This window comes from Setaria italica, chromosome IX (genome assembly GCF_000263155.2).
Source record: "Setaria italica strain Yugu1 chromosome IX, Setaria_italica_v2.0, whole genome shotgun sequence".
NCBI lineage: Eukaryota > Viridiplantae > Streptophyta > Magnoliopsida > Poales > Poaceae > Setaria > Setaria italica.
This window is the reverse complement of record NC_028458.1, coordinates 3,506,477-3,526,315: the sequence shown is the minus strand read 5'-3', so window position 1 is coordinate 3,526,315 and position 19,839 is coordinate 3,506,477. Positions and strand designations below refer to the sequence as shown.

General features: G+C 49.6%; 2 protein-coding genes across 2 annotated transcripts in view; both read right to left on the bottom strand.

Moving 5' to 3' along the window:
• Nucleotides 1–4,534, bottom strand: part of LOC101755113 (indole-3-acetaldehyde oxidase) — an 11,669-nt gene extending 7,135 nt beyond the window's left edge. The window contains exon 1 of the mRNA XM_022823403.1: nucleotides 4,344–4,534. Coding sequence (XP_022679138.1) covers nucleotides 4,344–4,534 — 191 coding nt within the window. The remainder of the gene's footprint in view (nucleotides 1–4,343) is intronic.
• Nucleotides 4,535–6,620: 2,086 nt separating this feature from the next.
• LOC101754702 (indole-3-acetaldehyde oxidase) lies at nucleotides 6,621–13,650 on the bottom strand. The gene is made up of 10 exons (XM_004981427.4): nucleotides 13,112–13,650; nucleotides 10,324–11,967; nucleotides 9,788–10,050; nucleotides 9,484–9,693; nucleotides 9,176–9,394; nucleotides 8,064–9,029; nucleotides 7,758–7,853; nucleotides 7,543–7,641; nucleotides 7,261–7,450; nucleotides 6,621–7,109 (listed from the first exon to the last, which is right to left on the bottom strand). Exons 1-10 carry the CDS (start codon nucleotides 13,260–13,262, stop codon nucleotides 6,874–6,876), a joined length of 4,074 nt encoding a protein of 1,357 aa, XP_004981484.1. The 5' UTR covers nucleotides 13,263–13,650; the 3' UTR covers nucleotides 6,621–6,873.
• Nucleotides 13,651–19,839: the final 6,189 nt, after the last annotated feature.

The window sequence follows — 19,839 nt, the reverse complement described above, 5'->3', positions numbered from 1 at the left end:
GCAACACACAACGCGAGAGGAAACGGAGAAACGGGAGCACAAAACCAACCAGCTAGCAGGGATCCCTCGACACCACCCAACGCGAGAGGTTACGTGACAAGGGTACAGCATACAGCAGGCGGGGAGCACGGTGGCTCATGCTTCTTGGTCTGCTTGTCCTCTCCATTCCTATCGTCTTCTTCGATGTCGAGCATGCCGGCAATAACATAAAATTGAGCATTCGTTCCGAAGCTTAGTACCGGTTGTATTTTAATCCGATACCAATGTGAATCTTAGTACTGAATCTAACGGCTAGCCCCTGACGAGATCCTCGTGAACCCCTTTAGTACCAGGTGGAGTCTTCACCCGGTACTAAAGGTTGCACATTAGTACCGGATGAAACTTCCACCGGTACTAAAGGCCTGCATATTAGTACCGGTTGAAGCCGCCACCCGGCACTAATGTGCATGAGGGCCTTTAGTACCGGTGGAAGCTTCACCTGGTACTAACGTGCAACGTTTAGTACCGGGTGAAGACTCCACCCGGTACTAATTTGGACTTCACTGGACTGAAGTCCACCGCACGCGTCCACTCCTCACCGTCTTATCCGCACGCCTCCCGAATGACCCTCCTCTCTCCCTTCTCCCCCCACAGCGGCCTCGCTTCTCTTCCTTCCATTCTTCCAAGCACGCCCCTCCCCTCCCCTCACGGCTGCCCCTCCCCTCTCCCCTCCGCGCGCCGCTCACTGCGACACCGGTGAGGAGCGGTGGCAGGGCAAGGTGAGGCGACAGCGCGGCGGGGGGGGGGGGTGAGTGCAAAGGCGGAGTGGCGGGCGACGGCGCGGGGAGCTGCAGCGGGCGACGGCGCGTGGAGTAGTAGCGTGCAATGGCGCGTGGAGTAGCGGGATATGCAGGCCAACGCGATGGGAAAGCATGGAGGCGCGGTGGGGGTAACGGGATCTAAGGGGTGGCTACACGGCAGGACGAGGTCTGTGGCCTCACCTCTCTCTTTATGGGTGAGGGCGGCCGGCGGCGCGAGGGGGCCAGCAGAGCGCGTTGCGAGGGCGGTCGGTCGGGCGAGAGGGCCGGTAAGGGGTCGTAGGGGAGGCGAGCCGGCGGGGACGAGGGCTGGGACCAGGCTCGGCCGATACGGAGGAAGGGCGGCCGGTGGCGGGGTATGGCCGGGGTTCCGACGCTCGGGCGAACGGGTGCGGCCGGGGCTCCGATCGGCAAATTTCTTTTTTAAAAATTTTTTAAACCCCTTAACTCGATACTAAAGGACCCTTTTAATACTGATATAGTAGTACCGGTTGCACAACCGATACTAAAGAGGGGTTTGGGATCGGTACTGAAGGTGAATTCCCCAGCAACGACGCTTGTTGTTGTTGCATACCTTTTCTTCGTTTTTTCTATTTTTGTTTCGCCTAGCTAGATTTGCCTAGCCTTAACGACTTTGCTACGTAGTACTTGTGATTTTGGCCGACAACTTCGATTATTGTCAACATCATCAGACTTGCGTTGTCAGATTGTGAAAACCCAAAGTTTCAATTTTGCACACCGAAAACACGCCAAATCGAACAAACAAATCAAGTGCAGGCCGGCCAGCCAGTCACTCTCACCACGCGGTACGTAGCTTCGCCGCAGCCGAGCTTGGGGCCCCTGACCGGGGTCCGCGTGCGCAGGAACTCGAGCAGCGTCGTCGACGGCTCCACGCCGGCCACCTCGTACCTCTGCCCGTTCACCGCCACCGCCGCCGCCGCCGCCGCCCTCCCCATCTCCTCCTCCGCCCGCAGCCTCGATGACCGTACCGGCCGGCGATCTCGTGCTCTCCTCTCCTGCACTGCACGGGACCACGGAGCGGCTCTCGCGGCTGCGCCCTCTTCTATGGGCCTGTTTGGAGTCGCTTATTTCCCGCTTATTGGTGAAAATAAGCGATAAGCCCACCCAAACGTCTCGCTTATTCCCCGCTTATCACGTAAGCCGCTTAGTGGAAAATCTGGAATTGAACTAGGACTGGGCTTATCTCCTACGCGGGTCTGGAGACGCTTCTCCCGCAAGCGGAGCATTTTTCCCCCGGTACCCTCGGGCAAGCACGCCTCCAGGCGACCGCCGCCGCTCCTCCCGCAGCCGCCGCCACTCCAGATCCCGCCGCCGCCGCTCGCCCAGATCCCGGCGCCGCCCCCCTGCAGATCCCGGTGCCGCCCCTGCCAGGCCCCCGCCGCGAGCCGCCCCGCCGCGGGACGCCTGGGCGCCGCCCCCGCCGCAGGACGCCCCCGCCGCCCCCGCCTGGGCGCCGCCTCCGCCGCTCCCGCCTGGACGCCGCCCCGCCGCCGGATGTTATATTTTTAATGCATATAGATACTCATAGGTTGTATCAGAGAAATTAATCAGGATTGCCAAACACCCTGCTTATTCAGACAGCAGATTCTCCAGGCAGCAGGCTTATCAGATAAGCTTGCTTGCCAGATAAGCGAGTTCCAGAAAAGCGACTCCAAACAGGACCTATGTGTGTCTATTTATATACGAGGAGTCCCCGAGCGCCGCAGGCCTGCAGCCGGTGAGGTTGAGGTACGCGCAGACGTCGCCGCCGGCCGGCCTGGATGCGAAAGCGTCCTCCCGGCTGCAGTGCAGGCCGGTCAAGGCGTCAAAGGTGCGCGACCAATGCCATCACGCCCTCCAAAAGTCCGTGCCTGATAGTAGCATATATATTGTTTTTTTTCTTTTGAAACGGATGCTATATCGTGTATGTACCTGCCCGGCGCTTGTTTCCAAATCACCTTAATAATTTAGAAAAAATCGGTGCGATATCGCCAATCAGACCCGATGGAACAGTAGCAGCCAAGGTTGACGCGGTTGATGCCTTTCTCTATGGTTTTCGCCTTTGTCCCTTTGTCATGTCCGAGAGATGGTGACAATCATCTGTCCCCAAGGAAAATGACTAAAACCAAAGGAAACTCCCGCTTGATGAAATGGACGAACGACAGTGCCAGCTAGCCCGGCAACACCCAACGCGAGAGGAAACGGAGAAACGGGAGCACAAAACCAACCAGCTAGCCGGGATCCCTCGCCGCGGCGCGCCGCAGCAACGGCGCTCTCTGGGGCGGTTACGTGACAAGGCTACAGCCTACAGCTGGCGGGGAGCACGGTGGCTCATGGTTCTTCCTCTCCATTCCTCGTCTTCTTTTACGTCGAGCATACCCGCACTAATAGAAAATTAAGCATTCGTCCCAAAGCTCAGTACTGGTTAAATTTTGACCTGGTACTAATGTGAGCATTAGTAACGGATCTAACGGCAAGTCCCCGACGAGGTCCCGTGGGTGGAGACTTCAACCGGTACTAATGTGCAACCTTTAGTACCGAGTGAAGCTTCCACCCGGTACTAATTTGGACTTCACTAAATTGAAGTCCACCGCACGCATCCCTCCTCACTGTCTTATCCGCAAGCCTCTCTCTCTCCCGAACGGCCCTCCTCTCTCCATTCTCCCCCCACAGCGGCCTCACTTCTCTTCCTCCCATTCTTCCAAGCGCGCCTCTCCCCTCCCCTCACGGCTACCCCTCCCCTCTCCCCTCTGCGCGCCCCTCACTGCGACGTCAGTGAGGAGTGGCGGCGGGGCGAGGTGAGACGACAGCACGGCGGTGGGGGAGTGCAGAGGCGGAGTGGCGGGTGACGGTGCGTGGAGCTGCAGTGGGCGATGACGCGTAGAGCAGTAGCGGGCGACGGCTTGTGGAGCAGCGGAATCTGCAGGCTGGCGCGGCAGGAGCAACGTGATCTAAGGGATGGCCGCGCGGCAGGATGAGGTGCGTGGCCTCACCTCTCTCTCTGGGCAAGGGCGGCCGGCGGTGCGAGGGGGGCAGTGGAGCGCGTCACGAGGGTGGCCGGCTAGGCGAGCGCCGGTGGGGAGGCGAGGCGGAGGGGATGAGGGCCAGGACCAGGCTCGGTCGACGAGGAGGAAGGGCGGCCGGCGGTGGGGTACGGCTGGCTTGGGCGGCCGGGGCTCCAGTTGGTGGGTTTCTTTTTTAAAAAATTTTTTAATACCCCTTGACTCGGTACCAAAGGACCTTTTTTTATACCGATATAGCAGTACCGATTGCACAATCGGACTAAAGAGGGGTTTGGAATCGGTACCGAAGGTGGATTCCCCAGCCGTGCGGTTTGTTGTTGTTGCATGTCTTTTCTTCGTTTTTTCTATTTTTGTTTCTCCTAGCTAGATTTGCCTAGCCTTAACGACTTTGCTACGTAGTACTTGTGATTTTGGCCGACAACTTCGATTATTGTCAACATCATCAGACTTGCGTTGTCAGATTGTGAAAACCCCAAAGCTTCAATTTTGCACACCAAAAACACGCCAAATCGAACAAACAAACCAAGTGCAGGCCGGCCAGCCAGTCACTCTCACCACGCGGTACGTACCTTCGCCGCAGCCGAGCTTGGGGCCCCTGACCGGGGTCCGAGTGCGCAGGAACTCGAGCAGCGTCGTCGACGGCTCCACGCCGGCCACCTCGTACCTCTGCCCGTTCACCGCCACCACCACCGCCGCCGCCGCCGCCCTCCCCATCTCCTCCTCCGCCCGCAGCCTCGACGACCGTACCGGCCGGCGACCTCGCGCTCTCCTCTCCTGCACTGCACGGGACAACGGAGCGGCTCTCGCGGCTGCGCCCTCTTCTATGTGTGTCTATTTATATACGAGGAGTCCCCGGGCGCCGCAGGCCTGCAGCTGGTGAGGTTGAGGTACGCGCTGACGTCGCCGCCGGCCGGCCTGGATGCGAAGGCGTCCTCCCGGCTGCAGTGCAGGTCGGTCAAGGCGTCAAAGGTGCGCGACCAATGCCATCACGCCCTCCAAAAGTCCGTGCCTGATAGTAGCATATATATTGTTTTTTTTTCTTTTGAAACGGATGCTATATCGTGTATGTACCTGCCCGGCGCTTGTTTCCAAACGAGTTTGGAAGTGCAGCTACTAGCCTGCGTACGTGTTGGACTAGCAAAGCATCTGGTCAGCACGTGCATTTTTTTCAGTTACAAGCCATCGCGATCGTGGCAAGTGGATGCACGTCACGTACGACGTACGAGGGCGGGAGGACGGAGCGAGCGATCCGGCAGAAACGTCGGCACGCTGCCACTTTGGTCAGCCGGCGCCGCGTCACCGAGAGGAAAATGGCTGCCTGTGTCACCGAGAGAAAAATAGCTCGACTTATAAGCCGGCTGAAAAACTGAAATGGCTGATTTGTTGGAAGAAAAAAATACTATTTAGTAGCTGATAAGCTGAAGCGAAGAGAACATCGAATTTACCCCGGCAGTCGCGACGCCACTGAGGTCGCGCGGGCCCGGCGCGTGCGTTGGCTGGGTCTCCGGTTTACCCCGGTAGATGGAAACAGTAGTAGTATGTCTCAACAAATTTCTGTCAAGTCTGTAATCCTGACGAATTTCAGACGAGACCCAAATTCTACTGGCCAGTAAAAGGACTTAAGAACTTGTGATCGTCCATTGCTAAAAAAAAAAACTAGCCACTTGCGGTGGCAAAAAAAAATGTAGTATTGCCAAGAACTAGTTCGGTGCAAAATAACGTCGACAGGGCACAAGCACCGGACCGCGGCGACTAACTACATTGTAGTTGTTGCGGCTGTGTGGAACGTTGCTGGGCATGACTGCGCCAAGTGATGATAATGGCGTATTGGAGGTTTTGTCCTCTTATCTAGTGGTGTGTATGGTGAGCTTGTGTCTTTTTTTTCGTTTGTCATTGCTCTGTGTATTTTTTCAAGTCTATATGTGAAAGCTGTCCTCCCGTATAGTAAAAGTCACTTCTTATTTTAGGCTAATCCTACCAGGAGTTTCATAGAGATTTCGTACAAGTTAAATACGGTGATACATTAGCATATGTGATAATATGGAAAGGTAAGTATGAAGTGAGAGATAGATGGAGTTTCATCGGGATGAAACTGTGTATGCATTGTTTCCAAGACTATGAAACCTGTTGAAACTTGCATTGAGGGATATAGAGTTTCATTTCATCTTACCATATCCAATCACATGTCCCATAATTGAATGGTACGACCAGCCTATGAAATCGTGAAATAAAAATCTGTATTGACGTACTAGCCTATGAAATCATGAAATAAAAATCTGTATTGGAGCATTATTTCATTCATCAACTTATTTTTTTTCAGGATACTTTACTCTTGGAAATCACGAGATGAAACTTCCCACGGGGAATAACCTTAGGCATATGTAACGTGGATTTTTTCGGTTGCGCATTCCAAATTAAAAATGGATCACTTCGCAATGCAAAACAAAGTACACAATAGCATGAATTAAATCACAAAACGTTTGCATCTCTTTTCCTCAAATATTTCAAATTAATTGGTTTTTTTTATACGTCGGAGTTCCAAAATCTCCTCAATGCATCTGGTGGGATCCCGCTCCCCCGCGGCGCCGCCGGCCGCCAGCCCGCCACACTCCCTCGCCACCCGGCAGGGCATGGGACGAACCAATGGCGCGTGGGGGAGGAGGGGCCGTCGTGGCGACCGGCGGCGAGGGCAAGAGACCGGAAACATGGCGGCCTGAGCCGCGGCAACGGCGAGGCCTAACCAATCGTCCAATCCGATCCCCATCTACCTAGAAGGCAGGCACGCACCTCTGGACGAAGATTTAATTTTGCAAAATTGCTTCAAAAATCCAGTCGAAATCACATGATTCCATCCACGGATTCGCTGCACCCAATTATTTAGTTTAATTTCCCCTCTGTATTATTCGCCACTCCTGATTCACAAAACTACAGTTCGCAGCTCGCCATTGCTATCTGTACATCACACCACAGTTTACGTATGTCTTCATCACGCCATTTACTATTTTACACTGACTGATCACCCTCGTTCGTCGTGGGCAGTGCGCGTGCTGGATCTATGCTTTCGCGGTGGTTGGGCCGGCAGCGGACACGCTCTCGAGGTACCTCTCGACGACGTCCAGGCCGCAGAGCTCCTTGACGATGGGCATCGTCGCCGGGACGTCCATCTGGAACGTGAGGGCGGAGTTCGCTGGCCCGGTGCAGACGGAGAACTCCTTCCTGGCGGCCCTGATGGCCTCCCTCATCGCGCAGTGCACCGAGCACGCGAGAAGCAGGGGTGGCTCACCCGACGCTGCAAACAAAGAACAAGAGATGTCAGGGGGTGCAGGCAACCATCATTCATGAGCTACAATTAAGGGTGTTTTCAGTTCTCAGGAGATTGACACGGTCTGCAAGAATGTAAGGAGGCCAGGAGGTGATGAAAACTGTGAGGAAAGGCTCACCCTTCGAAGAGAGGACACGCTTCTGATCGCGGGCGCTGTTGATCAGCTCGACGTTGAACTGCTTCGGGATGGTGTCAACCGTGGGGATCTTGTATGTCCATGTGCCGTCGTTGATGACCAGGCCATCGGAGTTTGTTGCGTACTCCTCATTTGTGAAGAAGCCCACTCCTTGGACAAATGCACCTTCCACCTGAGTGAATCAGGATTCAAAAGCAGTGTTCAGAGAAACACATTTCCACTGATGCAGTGATGCGCACGAGCAGTTTTTGTTCCGTGGCTAACCTGGCCTAAATCCACAGCTGGGTTCAGGCTTTGCCCGCAATCGTACAAGAGATCGCTCCTTAGAATTGTGGTTGCTCCAGTCAGGACATCAACTTCCACCTGGGATGAAATTCAAATCATTTGTCAGCAATGAGCAGGACTGAATCTGCAGCCTCCGACAATTTAGCTTGGTAGCTGCATTTGCAGTGTCATTATTGCAGTTTGGATCAGGATACCTCACTAATGGCAGCTCCATAGTTCAGGTACCTTCTGAAAGTTGGGTCAGGGGTCCAGTATGCATGCGCCGTTAAATTCACACTTGCCATACTTGCCTGCATGAGAGGAACAAAATGACATGACCAACTGACATACCAACAGATATTGTTTTCCTGGGACTAGTAAGATTCTTCTCTAAATTGCTACTGCTACTTTCTACTGCTTGCCATTTGATGATGTGGCAAAGAAAGCAAACAAAGATTAAAACAACTGTTATTCTTGGCACGCTACTGTGAAAAATCAGAATATTCAAAGCTTATTCTCACCTGAGCAATCAAGGCACTCCATTCCACTGTGCCAGCCTTAGCCTTCAGACTCTCCTCTATAGGCTTAAGCCTCTCAACAAGTGCAGCGCACGACAGTCGAACCGCTTCACAGCTTGTTTCAGAAGTGGTGCTCCCACCAGTGAACCCTCCCTGGATCATGCTCAATGTGTCGGCCTGGATAACCCGTACCTTGTCAAGGAGGCATTCGCCACCGTCCTGACACAACTGTCCCAACCCGTACGCTGTCATCTGCTTCACTTTAGTCCACAGCCCTTGCCCTATCTCAACTCCTCCAACCTCAACTGCAATGGAACCATCATTCATGATAGACACCTTGCCTGGAGTCGGTCGAAGATTAACCTCATATGTGATTGGCACACAAGAAATGCCACGTTTCTTCCACTTGTTGCTTCTGTTGAAGTGCTCAACCATTTCTGCTCTGCGGTGGTAGTCTGGAGACGAGGCCAGCTTATCAAACATGGTGACCAGGCTGTATGTAGAAGCTTCACCTGCACTTTCTCCGTAGAACACTGCAAGGCTCTCATGGTCATGCAGATTCTTCCTCCTGATGGCGTTAGTGTCAACTGAGAGTGCCGAGGCAACATGCTCAATGATGGCTTCAGCAATGAAAGAGCCCTGCACATCTCCAGGACCCCTCATTGCTGATTTCGATGAGACATTTGTCTTGCAAACTTTGGCGTCAAATGCAAGATTGCCCCAGTTGTACTTTTTGAGAGCGCCTATGATAGCAGGTGGCATCAATGGACTTACATCCGGTGATATTCCAGCATTGATCCCAAGGTCAAGGTGCAAGGCCGTGATCTTGCCATCTGACTTGAACCCAACGGAGTACTTCACCTTCATAGGATGCCGCCCGCCTGCTATTATCATGTCTGTCTTGCGATCGAGATACATCCGAACAGGACGCTGTAGCTTGAATGCAGCAACAGCACATGCACATGCAACCTGACAAAGAGGAAATTCTTGGTCATCTCTAGCACACATTATCTCAAACTGTTATCTGGTCAGATTATGAATATCCATTAGCAGTATATTGGTAACTGAAAGTAGAAATATGCAGAAAAGCAAATCTCTATTTACTCAGGACTTACATGTATTGCTTTCATTGCCTTTCCACCAAACCCTCCTCCAACTCTTCTGGTGATGAGACGGACATTGTGAAATGGAACGCCAAGGCACCTTGCAACCACATTTTGTGTGACCTCAGGTATTTGTGTTGATGAATAGATGGTTATGCAGTTATCTTCATCAGGAATAGCAAGCGCCACTTGTGTCTCCATGTAGAAATAATACTGGGATTCAAGTTTGACCTGAAGAAACAAAAATACTAGGTGTGAGTGTGTCTGGCCTTATTGGAAACTCAAGCATACATCCTCTTGAAACAAAGCGAGTTTTCTACCTCAGCTGATATAATCTTGTGATCAGCTTCAGACATCCCTTGGTTGTAGTCACCAACTGGCTTAGGAGCTAAAAATGGGGGGACTTGGAAGTAGCTGTTTCGTTGGATGGCATCTTCTACTGTCAGAATTGGTGGCTGCAGATTTTCTGTGCTATACTCGATAACAGCTTGCTTTGCTGCCATATAGGCGTACTTCTGTGTTTCAGCAATCTGAGTGATAGAACAGCAACACACCACAGTAAGGTTGGGTAGACAAAACATATAGCCAGTTTTGTGAAATCTGAAAGCACTAAACAAACATTACCACGACACCAATATTTTGACCAGCAAATTCAGCAATTGGATCAGCAAAAAGTGGTTCATCTCCCAGCATTGGGAAGCAGGATCCAATGTTTTGTCCACTGCTGGGAATATCCTTTGCGGTGATAACTGTGATGACCTTCTTTGAAGCCAAAGATGTTTTAAAGTTGATACCCTTAACATGGGCATAAGAGTGTGTGCTATAGATAAATGCTCCATAGAGGCAATCCTTGGGAGCAGGGATATCATCAACGTACACAGCCTCCCCTGCGTCAGTAAAAGGAATATGGTTAAGTGCATTTTTCCGGGAAAAACTATAGGCACCAAATAATACAAGGAAAAATATGCAAAGGGTGGAGTTTTTCGGATGGTTATTTTGTCATGACTAAGCTAGCTTAGTCAAAATGAACCAAAGAGCATCAAATAGTTATTTTGTGAAGTCTGCAAAAGAAAAGGGCTTGCAATAAATATGTTCAGAAGCCCAAGATATGGAGATCGATTTAAGCTAAATCAGTATGTACATTGGAATAAGAGTAATACCAGATGCTTGGAGCTCTGCCCCAGCTTTCTTGATCGGCTTGCCAACTGGCTTGTATTCATCAGTGAAAATCATTTCTTGTCTTGAGCGTATTGGCAAATCATTGCTGTCAACCTTGAGATGCTCCTCTGGTGAGTGATCAGCGCTACCGTTCGCGACTCCATTCGTATATGACCCATTGAGCACATTAATCTTTGTTGCTTCATCAAAGCTGTTGGCAAGGGAAGATAGGAAGGTGAACAAGAAACTGATAGCCAAGCTGATTCTATACTCAGGATGTGTTGTGCCTTCGGATGGTGAAACTGTCTCTTTAAGCAACCGGACTGCTTCAAATATAACAGAAGAGGTCACTGATTTGCCCTTCAGGAAATCCTCAACCTTCCTAGCTCTGATGGCATGATCGGCTCCATAAGCACCGAATGCCAAGCATATATCCTCAATGAGATGGCCGCTTGATGTCCTTGCCAAGAAAGCGGAGTTTGCATATGAGACAGCATTGCCAAATGGACGAGGGGCTGCTCGGAAAGTCTCAAAGGTGAGGCCATCTGAACCCCAATCTGGAATGAATATGCTGAGCAACAGGGTCCTAGAATCACATGGAGGCTGCTGCAAGAACTCCTCCAAAGTGAGGCATAGCCTTTTGGAAGACACCTGGATACTGACGGTTGAACCTGCAGCCAGTAGCACGGTTGCAATGTCTGACGGGAACTGCAACCTCTGTGCCATGATTATGTTTCCACCTATGGTTGCAGTGTTCCGAACAAACGGTGAAGCCACTTTGTTCAGGTGATTAGCAATCTTTCTGAAGACCAGATTTCCATCTGACAACACGTCAATCGCTTTAGAGATGGACACAACTGATCCAAGCTCAACTCCCTTGCTGGTTTTGTTGATGACTGAGAGCTCTGGGACCCCTTTGATGTCAATGTACTTGTCATGAAGATCTTCATCCTTGTACACTCCAGACCCAGTGTTTGAAGCCACTATCTTTACAGAATTCTCATCAAAGGAATCAGACTCGAACAGCCTGTGAAGCTCGTCAATGCTCTTAGGACGGTACCAGCCGTCATCGGAAACTGGAACTTCAGCCCTGTTCACCTGGTCAACTGAGGCCCTGATCTCGGATTTGAGGAACTCTGGGAAAGTGCAGACGGCACCACTGCTGTAGCTGGGCAACTTGCTCACTTCTGCAGGCTCGCTACCTTTCTTCCAGAAGCAGTTGAGACCCAGGTCCTCAAGATCAACGTCGGCCGCGAAGCTCTTGCAGGCGTCCACAATTGGCCTGTACCCAGTGCACCGGCACAGGTTGCCTGAGACAGCCTTTTCAGCCTCCGATGTGGTGAGCTTGGAGAAACCGGCGGGCGGGGCGGGGCGGCCGGACTCCTTATCGGCCTTGACAAGCGCGGAGAAGATGGACATGCACATGCCGGGCGTGCAGAAGCCACACTGCGAGGCGTGGAAGCCTGAGAGGCGCTGCTGCACAGGGTGGTATCCATCCTTGGTGTTGCCAATGCCCTCGCTGGTGGTCACCGAGCAGCGGTCCACGCTGCGGAGCAGCGTCAGGCAGGAGCTCGCCGAGAACTCGGTCACCTCATCTGTGGCTGGGTCGTACTTGGAGACGAGGACGACGCATGCACCGCAGCCACCTGCAGCAGCGTGAAATTGAAAGAAAAAAAAGGCAAGAGGTTAGCATAATTGCACTGTGCAAGGTGTACACTGTAGCTTCTATTCTTAATGTGTTAGTTACATATATGGGACCTGACCACCTCATGACCTAACATGTAGGCTACAGATTTGCACGTTTGAGATGGAACGTTACAATAATTGAGCCTGGCCTTTTGTGATCTTGTGTGCTTTATCTACAGTGAAGGTTTGGCCCTATTGCCTGGAAAGTGCTCGGCAGCAATTTTCCATTCTTAGTGGCAGATGTTCTGATGTGTTTTTTCAAAAAGATGTTAGGATGATAGATGAAGAAGACCAGTGAGCAGGAAGGGGAAGCTGTTGGCTGCCGAAAACAGAGTCGTCTTCTACCTCGGTGCTGTGACTGGATGTTCAGTTTGCTTGGCTAGCTGTTCATGGCCGCCTTTGGTGTTTCGGTACGATAGCAGTCTAGATGCCTGGGTGCTCTTCAGTTCTGTAATAATAAGCTGGGACACATGTGTTTTCCCGACAGCGCTCTCTGCTGAACACTCTGTAATTTGGTAATTCCGCTGTTGGTGGTAATGGAAGATGATTCTGTCTGAATTTTGTTCAGAGACAGTACTACTTGGGAGAAATTCCACTTGGATAGTTGGATGTCCTGTGCCTTTCCACGGCTCCAGCTTCTTTGAGCTTCCGTGAGATGGCGACATTATCCTAAAGAAAACGGGGGAGGAAAACAAGAAAATCGAAGCTATGGACTATGGTCGCCGAAATCTGGTGACCGTACGGTGAGGCCTACGTGCGCGTGTGCGCGGGTTCCCTCACCACTCATTCCTGTTCTGCGCAGTTCGATCTCTACGACGCCAGAGAATGAATGCGCTCTTATGCTCTTGTATGGACAGCAGTTATTGCAGCTTCGCCTACACCAGGTGAAGTTCAGCCAGGACTAGACGAACGAGAGGAAACCGATGGTAGTATGGTACATCGACTTTCAAGAAATCCACTACGTGCTAGTGATTTTTCTCTTCTGCTGAGATCAATCAAGATTCTCCCGAGCTAGGAGGCCCCAGCTGAGAATCTACCAGGAACAGGAAATGAAGGCAGGACAGAATAATCCAGAGCACACGGATGGGCGAGATGAGCACGTACCTTCGCCGCAGCCGAGCTTGGGTCCCCTGACGGGCGTGTGCGTGCGGAGGAACTCGAGCAGCGTCGTCGACGGGTCGACGCCGGCCGCCTCGTACCTCTGCCCGTTCACCGCCACCACCACCGTCCCCGCCGCCGCCGCCGCTTCCCCCATCTCTCTCCCTTCCAAAATCCTTAGTCACTAGTCACCACCTCCCCCGATCCCGTGGAGTGCGCAGAACGGACGGGGCGAGCACCGAGCACTCGCGGCTGCCGCCTATTGTTTATACTGCGAGAGTGGGAGGCTGAGTGCGAGCGTGTCTTCCAGCGGAGGCCCCGGGGGACGGGGTGTGATGCACGCGCTGACGACGCCGCCGGAAAGCGACGAGAGAAAGTGAGGCGCCACCGCGCTAGGCGCTCACGTTCTCACCCGCAGGACTCTCTATCGGTAGGAGGCAGGACAGGCTCTCCATCGGTTGCTGCAGGTCGAGGTCTCGAGGAGTGGAGACTGCAGAGTGTGGTGGATGCGTGCTGCATGGGCGGGCGCCGTGTGGCCACCGTGCCTACCGGCCGGCCTTACACGGGCCCAGGCGCACGCACTGCTCAAAGTTTCAGTGGTGAGGACTGAGGAGAGGACGCCAGGACGGGGCGCAGGTCAGGTTGTCATCAGGAGGACACGAGCACGCGAGCCGGCAGCAGGCCAGCAGGCTCAGCGGCGGACGGCTTGTCCACCACCACCGTTTCGGCAAAGCCTATCATACTGGTGAGTCTTCCTGTGGCCGGGGCTGGCGCGCTGCCGATTGCGGTGCGTGGGGAGCACATGCCACAAGTCAAGGTGCTCGCCACTTTGCGTAACAGGCAGACCAACTATTACAAGTCATCACAAGATGACAAGATGCATGCTCCATCAAGGTTAATTATACTACAGTATTATTGCTCGATAGCGACAGACACCATTCACTCAAGTTCCCAACTCCAACGCGATGAGCCGATGACCGATGGCAACCGTGCCGCCGGCGGCCGGCCGGCCGGCCGGTCGCTAGCCTTCCGTTCCAATATTCCATCCAGACTATCCAGTTGGAGCGGCCCGGGGAGGCGGGAGGCGCCTGAGGCGCGGTGCCCCAGAGCAGATTGGTTGGGGCCTGGTGCGGCGGCCAACCAAGTCACGACGTGGCCGCGCAGCAAGCCACCCAGCGGACGATGCCGCCCACCCCACCCGGCAACCAAGTCCTTCCTGCATGCGTCTGTCTCGACCGCTCGCGCCGGCGTCCTTGACCTGGAAAAGCGGATGCGGATAGGGTAGCGAAGCAGCTTCGCACGAGGACGCCGACGCCTTGGGGTCTTGGGGATTGGATGGAACGGGCATGAGGACGAGCCCGGGCGCTCTAGAGACTCCTCGTACGCTATCCACTTCTGCCGTCACCTACGCTGCGCTACGCACGATGGTGTGGACCGGAGCCGGAGATGTGTGTTCACCGTCGGCTCGCTCCGCCGCTTTCGGAGCGAGAATCCTATCCGAAAGCGACGCGATGCGAATGCCTCTTTTAATTTCTTCCGGCACCCCCACTTGTAGGGTGGCACGTCCTCAGCGTCCGATCCCGGAGAGCAGACCGTCATTGTCACACAATCCACGGTTAGCGGGTTAGAACACGACCAGTTGCGACATCTGTAGACTCTTTAGCTCTGCTCTGAGCCTCTGACTCGGCATGATGTCCTGGCTGACGCCAAGCTGGCTTTAGGGTGTTTGGCAGTCCTATCACATCGGATGTGTGGACACTAATTAGGAGTATAAAATATAAATTAATTATAAAATTAATTGCACAACCTCTAGGCTAAATCACGAGATGAATCTATTAAACCTAATTAGTCCATGATTTGACAATGTGGTGCTACAGTAATCATTCGCTAATGATGGATTAATTAGGCTTAATAGACTCGTCTCACAATTTAGCCTAGGGGTTCTCCAATTAGTTTTATAATTAACTCATATTTAGTGCTCTTAATTAACATCCGAACATCCGATACGTAACAGAGCTAAAGTTTAACCCTAGATGATAGAGCTCAACCGTTCAGAAACAATCATGCCACTCCAGCGGCTGATTACATTATTACGTGTCGACGGAACGGGCGGATACGCTGGATTTGATCCGCCCGTTCCAGACGCCTCGTCTTTCCGTCCTCTAAAGTCTACAGACTGATAGCTCAGCGTGCGAGGTGGACGTTTAGGTGGTTTTTTAATTAAAGCCAACTTTGCTAGGAGCACACGATCACTGCTTATATATATATATATGGCGAGTCTACGATTGATGGAGTATATATTCTTTTATCATAAGTAATTAACTAAAAAATTGGACCATGCTCAATTAGCATACCTCGCACGCATTCACAATTATGGTCTATATTATTCCATCATGGGGTGATCTGATTGATGAGATAGTTTAGTGGAATTTGATAAAGGCATGTAGTAGAGGCGGCTATGAGCTTGATAACGGCCCCGTTTGTATCCGCTTATAAGCGGCTTATTGGTGGAAATAAGCGAGAATCCCGCCAAACGCTTTGCTTATTTCCACCGATTCTCGCTTATGTGGTAAGCCGCTTCAACGATTTGAACTACGAGAAGCGAAAAGCGAGAAGCGAGAAAATCTTCGCTTAGATTATAATCCAAGCGTGGCTAGGAAAAGCGTATAGAAACAGGGCCAACGCTTTCCAGTGATGAAACGGGGTGTATATTTTAGTAGAAGGTACTGGGGTCCTCTCTCCACTACAAACTGATTGATCAATGAACGTGAATTAATCATATTTAATTTGAAACCAAGCATTGCCGGATGCTACCCTACCTCGCGAACATGCTTGCCAGATTGGATTTTTCTGGTGGGGGATTGATTATCCTTTCTGGGGGGGGAAAAACTCCCTGATCATCCACGATAGAGTTGTAAAGCAGGAAGATTACGAATCCAATCTCGTACCACCAACAGTAACAGGTAGGTTTTTGTAGAAACAATTGTGGATCTGTAAATGGATGCGTCACCCATGACATCTTGAAAGAAAATGGCGCGCCAGATAAAATGTCACCCATGCTTTCAAAATTCTCACCATGTGGATGTGGACAGCAGGTGTGTGTGTGTGTGTGTGGGGGGGGGGGGGGGGGGGGGGCATTATCATCTGTTGCTTTCTTGCTCCACGCATGGGTTGGAATTTTTGCTTAGTTTTCGGCTGTTACCTTATTTGTCGTTGATTCTCTTGACTTTCTGGTTGCTTGGCGAGAGTGACAGTCCGACAGAATTGACTCTTCTTTGTTTCCTTCCTCCGCCGGTCGACCAATATGGAAGCAGTACTAGCTTTCTAGGTTCCATCATGCTCCCATACGTTGGATTCTTATGTGTGTGATTACTTCTTTTTTTAGTGTGGGAGATACACACCAATTCTAGAGACGTACGTAGACTGCTGACGAGCTAGTGTTTACAGTCAAGTTGCATGTTTCGAATAACAGGTATTTAACAGAGCTTATAGTCAACACTAGACAGCATCAATCATTCGTTCATCTTGACTGATCTTTGAGTATAATCCAATGACACGATAACAGGTATTGTTTCGAGGAGGGACGCAAATCCCCATCTATCCCGAGCAAGTGGATTACTATGCCCGTGTGAACTGCTCAAAGGGAAATTAGGGTAAAAATGAAAGAAGGTGGGGGGGTAGATGCTGTGTGCCACACCACGACACATGCTTAAGAACATGAGAAGTAGAAAAAGGAGCACAAAAACATGTCCTTATCTGGCCATTAAGATCAAATCAAATGGATTTCTCAATATCACCTGGCTACTTAAATTCTGTACAACCAATCGAAAGCATCCGCCGCCGGCAGCATATGCTAACAAAGGCGAGCTGGGCCGAAATGATACTCAGGATTGAAAACAACAAAAGGAGACATGTAGCCCATACTTTTCGCGACTGCATCATTGCAGATTTGTAGCCCATGTGTGAATTGAAAAGTAAGGCGGGGATACACAGTTGCGCACCACTACACAGTTTACATGCCGCTTCAACGACAAAAAAAAATGTCAATCTATATCCCCTGAAGAAGATCAACAGGGTCCGATTCTAATATTGGGCCGTTTTCATCTCCCTCTTGCTTGGCCCAATTTTTCTTTTGTAAACTACATGCTGAGGGAGCCCCCTGCCAGTTAAATTGAGCACTTAAGTTAAATTGATTGCATCATTGTTTTTCTTATGACAGGATCTTCGAAAAAACACCATACTTGGCTATGTTAGGACGGTATCCTTGTACGAAGCTACATCACTCTTTTATAAAGTTGTAACAATGTCCCAAGTTCAGAATTAAATTGTTCCAGCTTTATACAATGTTTATATAAAAATATAAAATATACCATGAAATAATTAATTCTTGACCACTAAAACAACAAAAACATATCATGAAACAGCAACTTTCAATTTGTGCAACAATCCTACACATAACATAGCATTTCAAAATGTACCATGGAGTAACGGATTTAACCTGCTAAAGTTCCAAAAATATATAATGGAATAATAGATATTCACAGTTAGAATAAATAAATATAATATGAAATATTATAAGCTTCATATATAGTTGGTACATAAAAAAATCTATCCAAAAAATTAATGAATTTTCACTACTAGAACAATGTGAAATATATCATGGAATAATACACTTTTACTACTGGAACAATCCAAAACATACTACGAAACAATCAAGTATAGATTTATTTAAAACTATTTCAAGGAGAAAATAATGATACAAATATTATGTATCGGAGAAAATTATATGTAAGATGATTGGAAGGTAAAAAGGAAAGGACGATAGAAATGAAAAAGGTAGAAAAATAAAATGAGGAATTAAGAAGAATATACCCTTTTAACTTCTTATTTTCTTTTACTTCCTTATTTTGTTATATCCTGGATTGAACGGGAAGGTACACAAATAAAGGAAATAAGAAGAAAAGGTAAACATAACAAGGTATAGCCTAGGCTACTAATGGGGCCGCTAGCAGGCCGCTAGAGTCCTCAATCCCTCCTCTCGTGCACAGATGACAACCAAAGAATTCGTAGTGCGTGTCACATATAAGAACGACTTGGTGCCATGGCCATTAGAATATGGCTAGCATTTACTTAAAAAAAGATCTTAAAGGAATCTATGTACAAATAAATCTTGAAGAAATCTATCTACAAATGCTTCTTGATTCTTCCTGCCTCAACAATTCACTTGGCCAAGGCGTCTAGCACAAAGGTTAGATGTCTCTTCAATGACAAAATCTCGTCCTGTCACATGAAAAAAGATTGCACAGTACTAAGCCATTTTCTTCCCATTCATCCTTCTTCAAGCCGAAATTTTCTTTTCTAACCTATGCGAGGGAGTCCCTCCCTTCCACCCAGGTAAAGAAACAAAAAGTTCAATATTGATGTCATCTCACATATAAGAAAAGTTTGAAACTAGAAAAGCATAAATCTCAAATATAACTTTTAAATTAAAGTTTGATTGATCTATTATTTTTCTTATGATAAAATTTTCAAAATAAGACCATACTTGACTATATCTAGATGATACTTTTAATAAAAAATTATATACTTAAAACAATTATTTTTGTAAATCGGAACAAATATTTCAGGTTTATAATTAAACTATTCTAAGTGTAAACAATTCTATAGAATATAATAAAACATACCATAATATCTTGCGACCGTGAATTTTAACATCTAGAAGAATACCAAACATGCCATGGAATAATTGATTTAACCTGTTGAAATAATCCAAATATATACCACGTAATAATTAAATATATTGTAAATAATATAAGTTTATTAGTTGGCATAATCCATAATATATAGCCAAATAATATATTTTTACTGCTAGAGAGAAATATGAAATATATTATATGATAACAAATTTCACTATCAAAATATTTTAAAATATACTACTTCAAGTATTTAAATCCGTTTGTAAGGCAAAAATGAAGAGCGGTACAAATTTTAGAAAACAACACCGACAAGATAATTGGAAGGAAAAACCAATAAAGGGGAAAAGAGTAGAAAAATAAAACCGATTTGGTTAAAAGAGAAGGAAAAGGTTAAGAAAATAAAAAAGGAAAAAAGTATTAGGCCCTAGCAAGCGGCCCGTATCCTCTTTCGCTCCTCTTACGCTAGCTAGCGGCAGCCATAGAATTTATAGCCCATTGACATATAGTCACGGCGCGATGCTGCGATACAATTCGGAGATACGCTACCATTTACTTAAAATAAATCTTAGAGAAATATATCTCAAATAAATCTAGGAAAATATATCTATGTGGTATCTCTAACCTCACAGTGGGTCCCACGGCTGCAATCCCCATTTTTCACAGTTTATATAATCCAAAGCTGAGTTCCGTACTAGTGGAAGACAACGATGGCTTCGAACCCTTTCTCCGCCGCGCTAAACCACCCCTCCCTCGTCCCTCTCCTTTCTCATTAGCCAACATTTTGCTCGCGGCCGGCGCTGTTTCATCCGTAGAATTGCGTAAGCCCTGGCCGGCTTCAATCAAGACGACGTGCCGGCGGTGCGCAGCTTGAGGAGCGCCGGCCGGTACGCCGGGCAGGTGGTCTCCTGAGAGCGAAGATGGCCGACATGCTTGACCTAGAGCTGCGTCTAGGTTTGGGGCCTCGTGATGCCGCGCCGAGGAGCAATGGCACGGCGGCGGAGGTGGCGCGCACGGGGTACGGAGAAACCAGCCAGCATC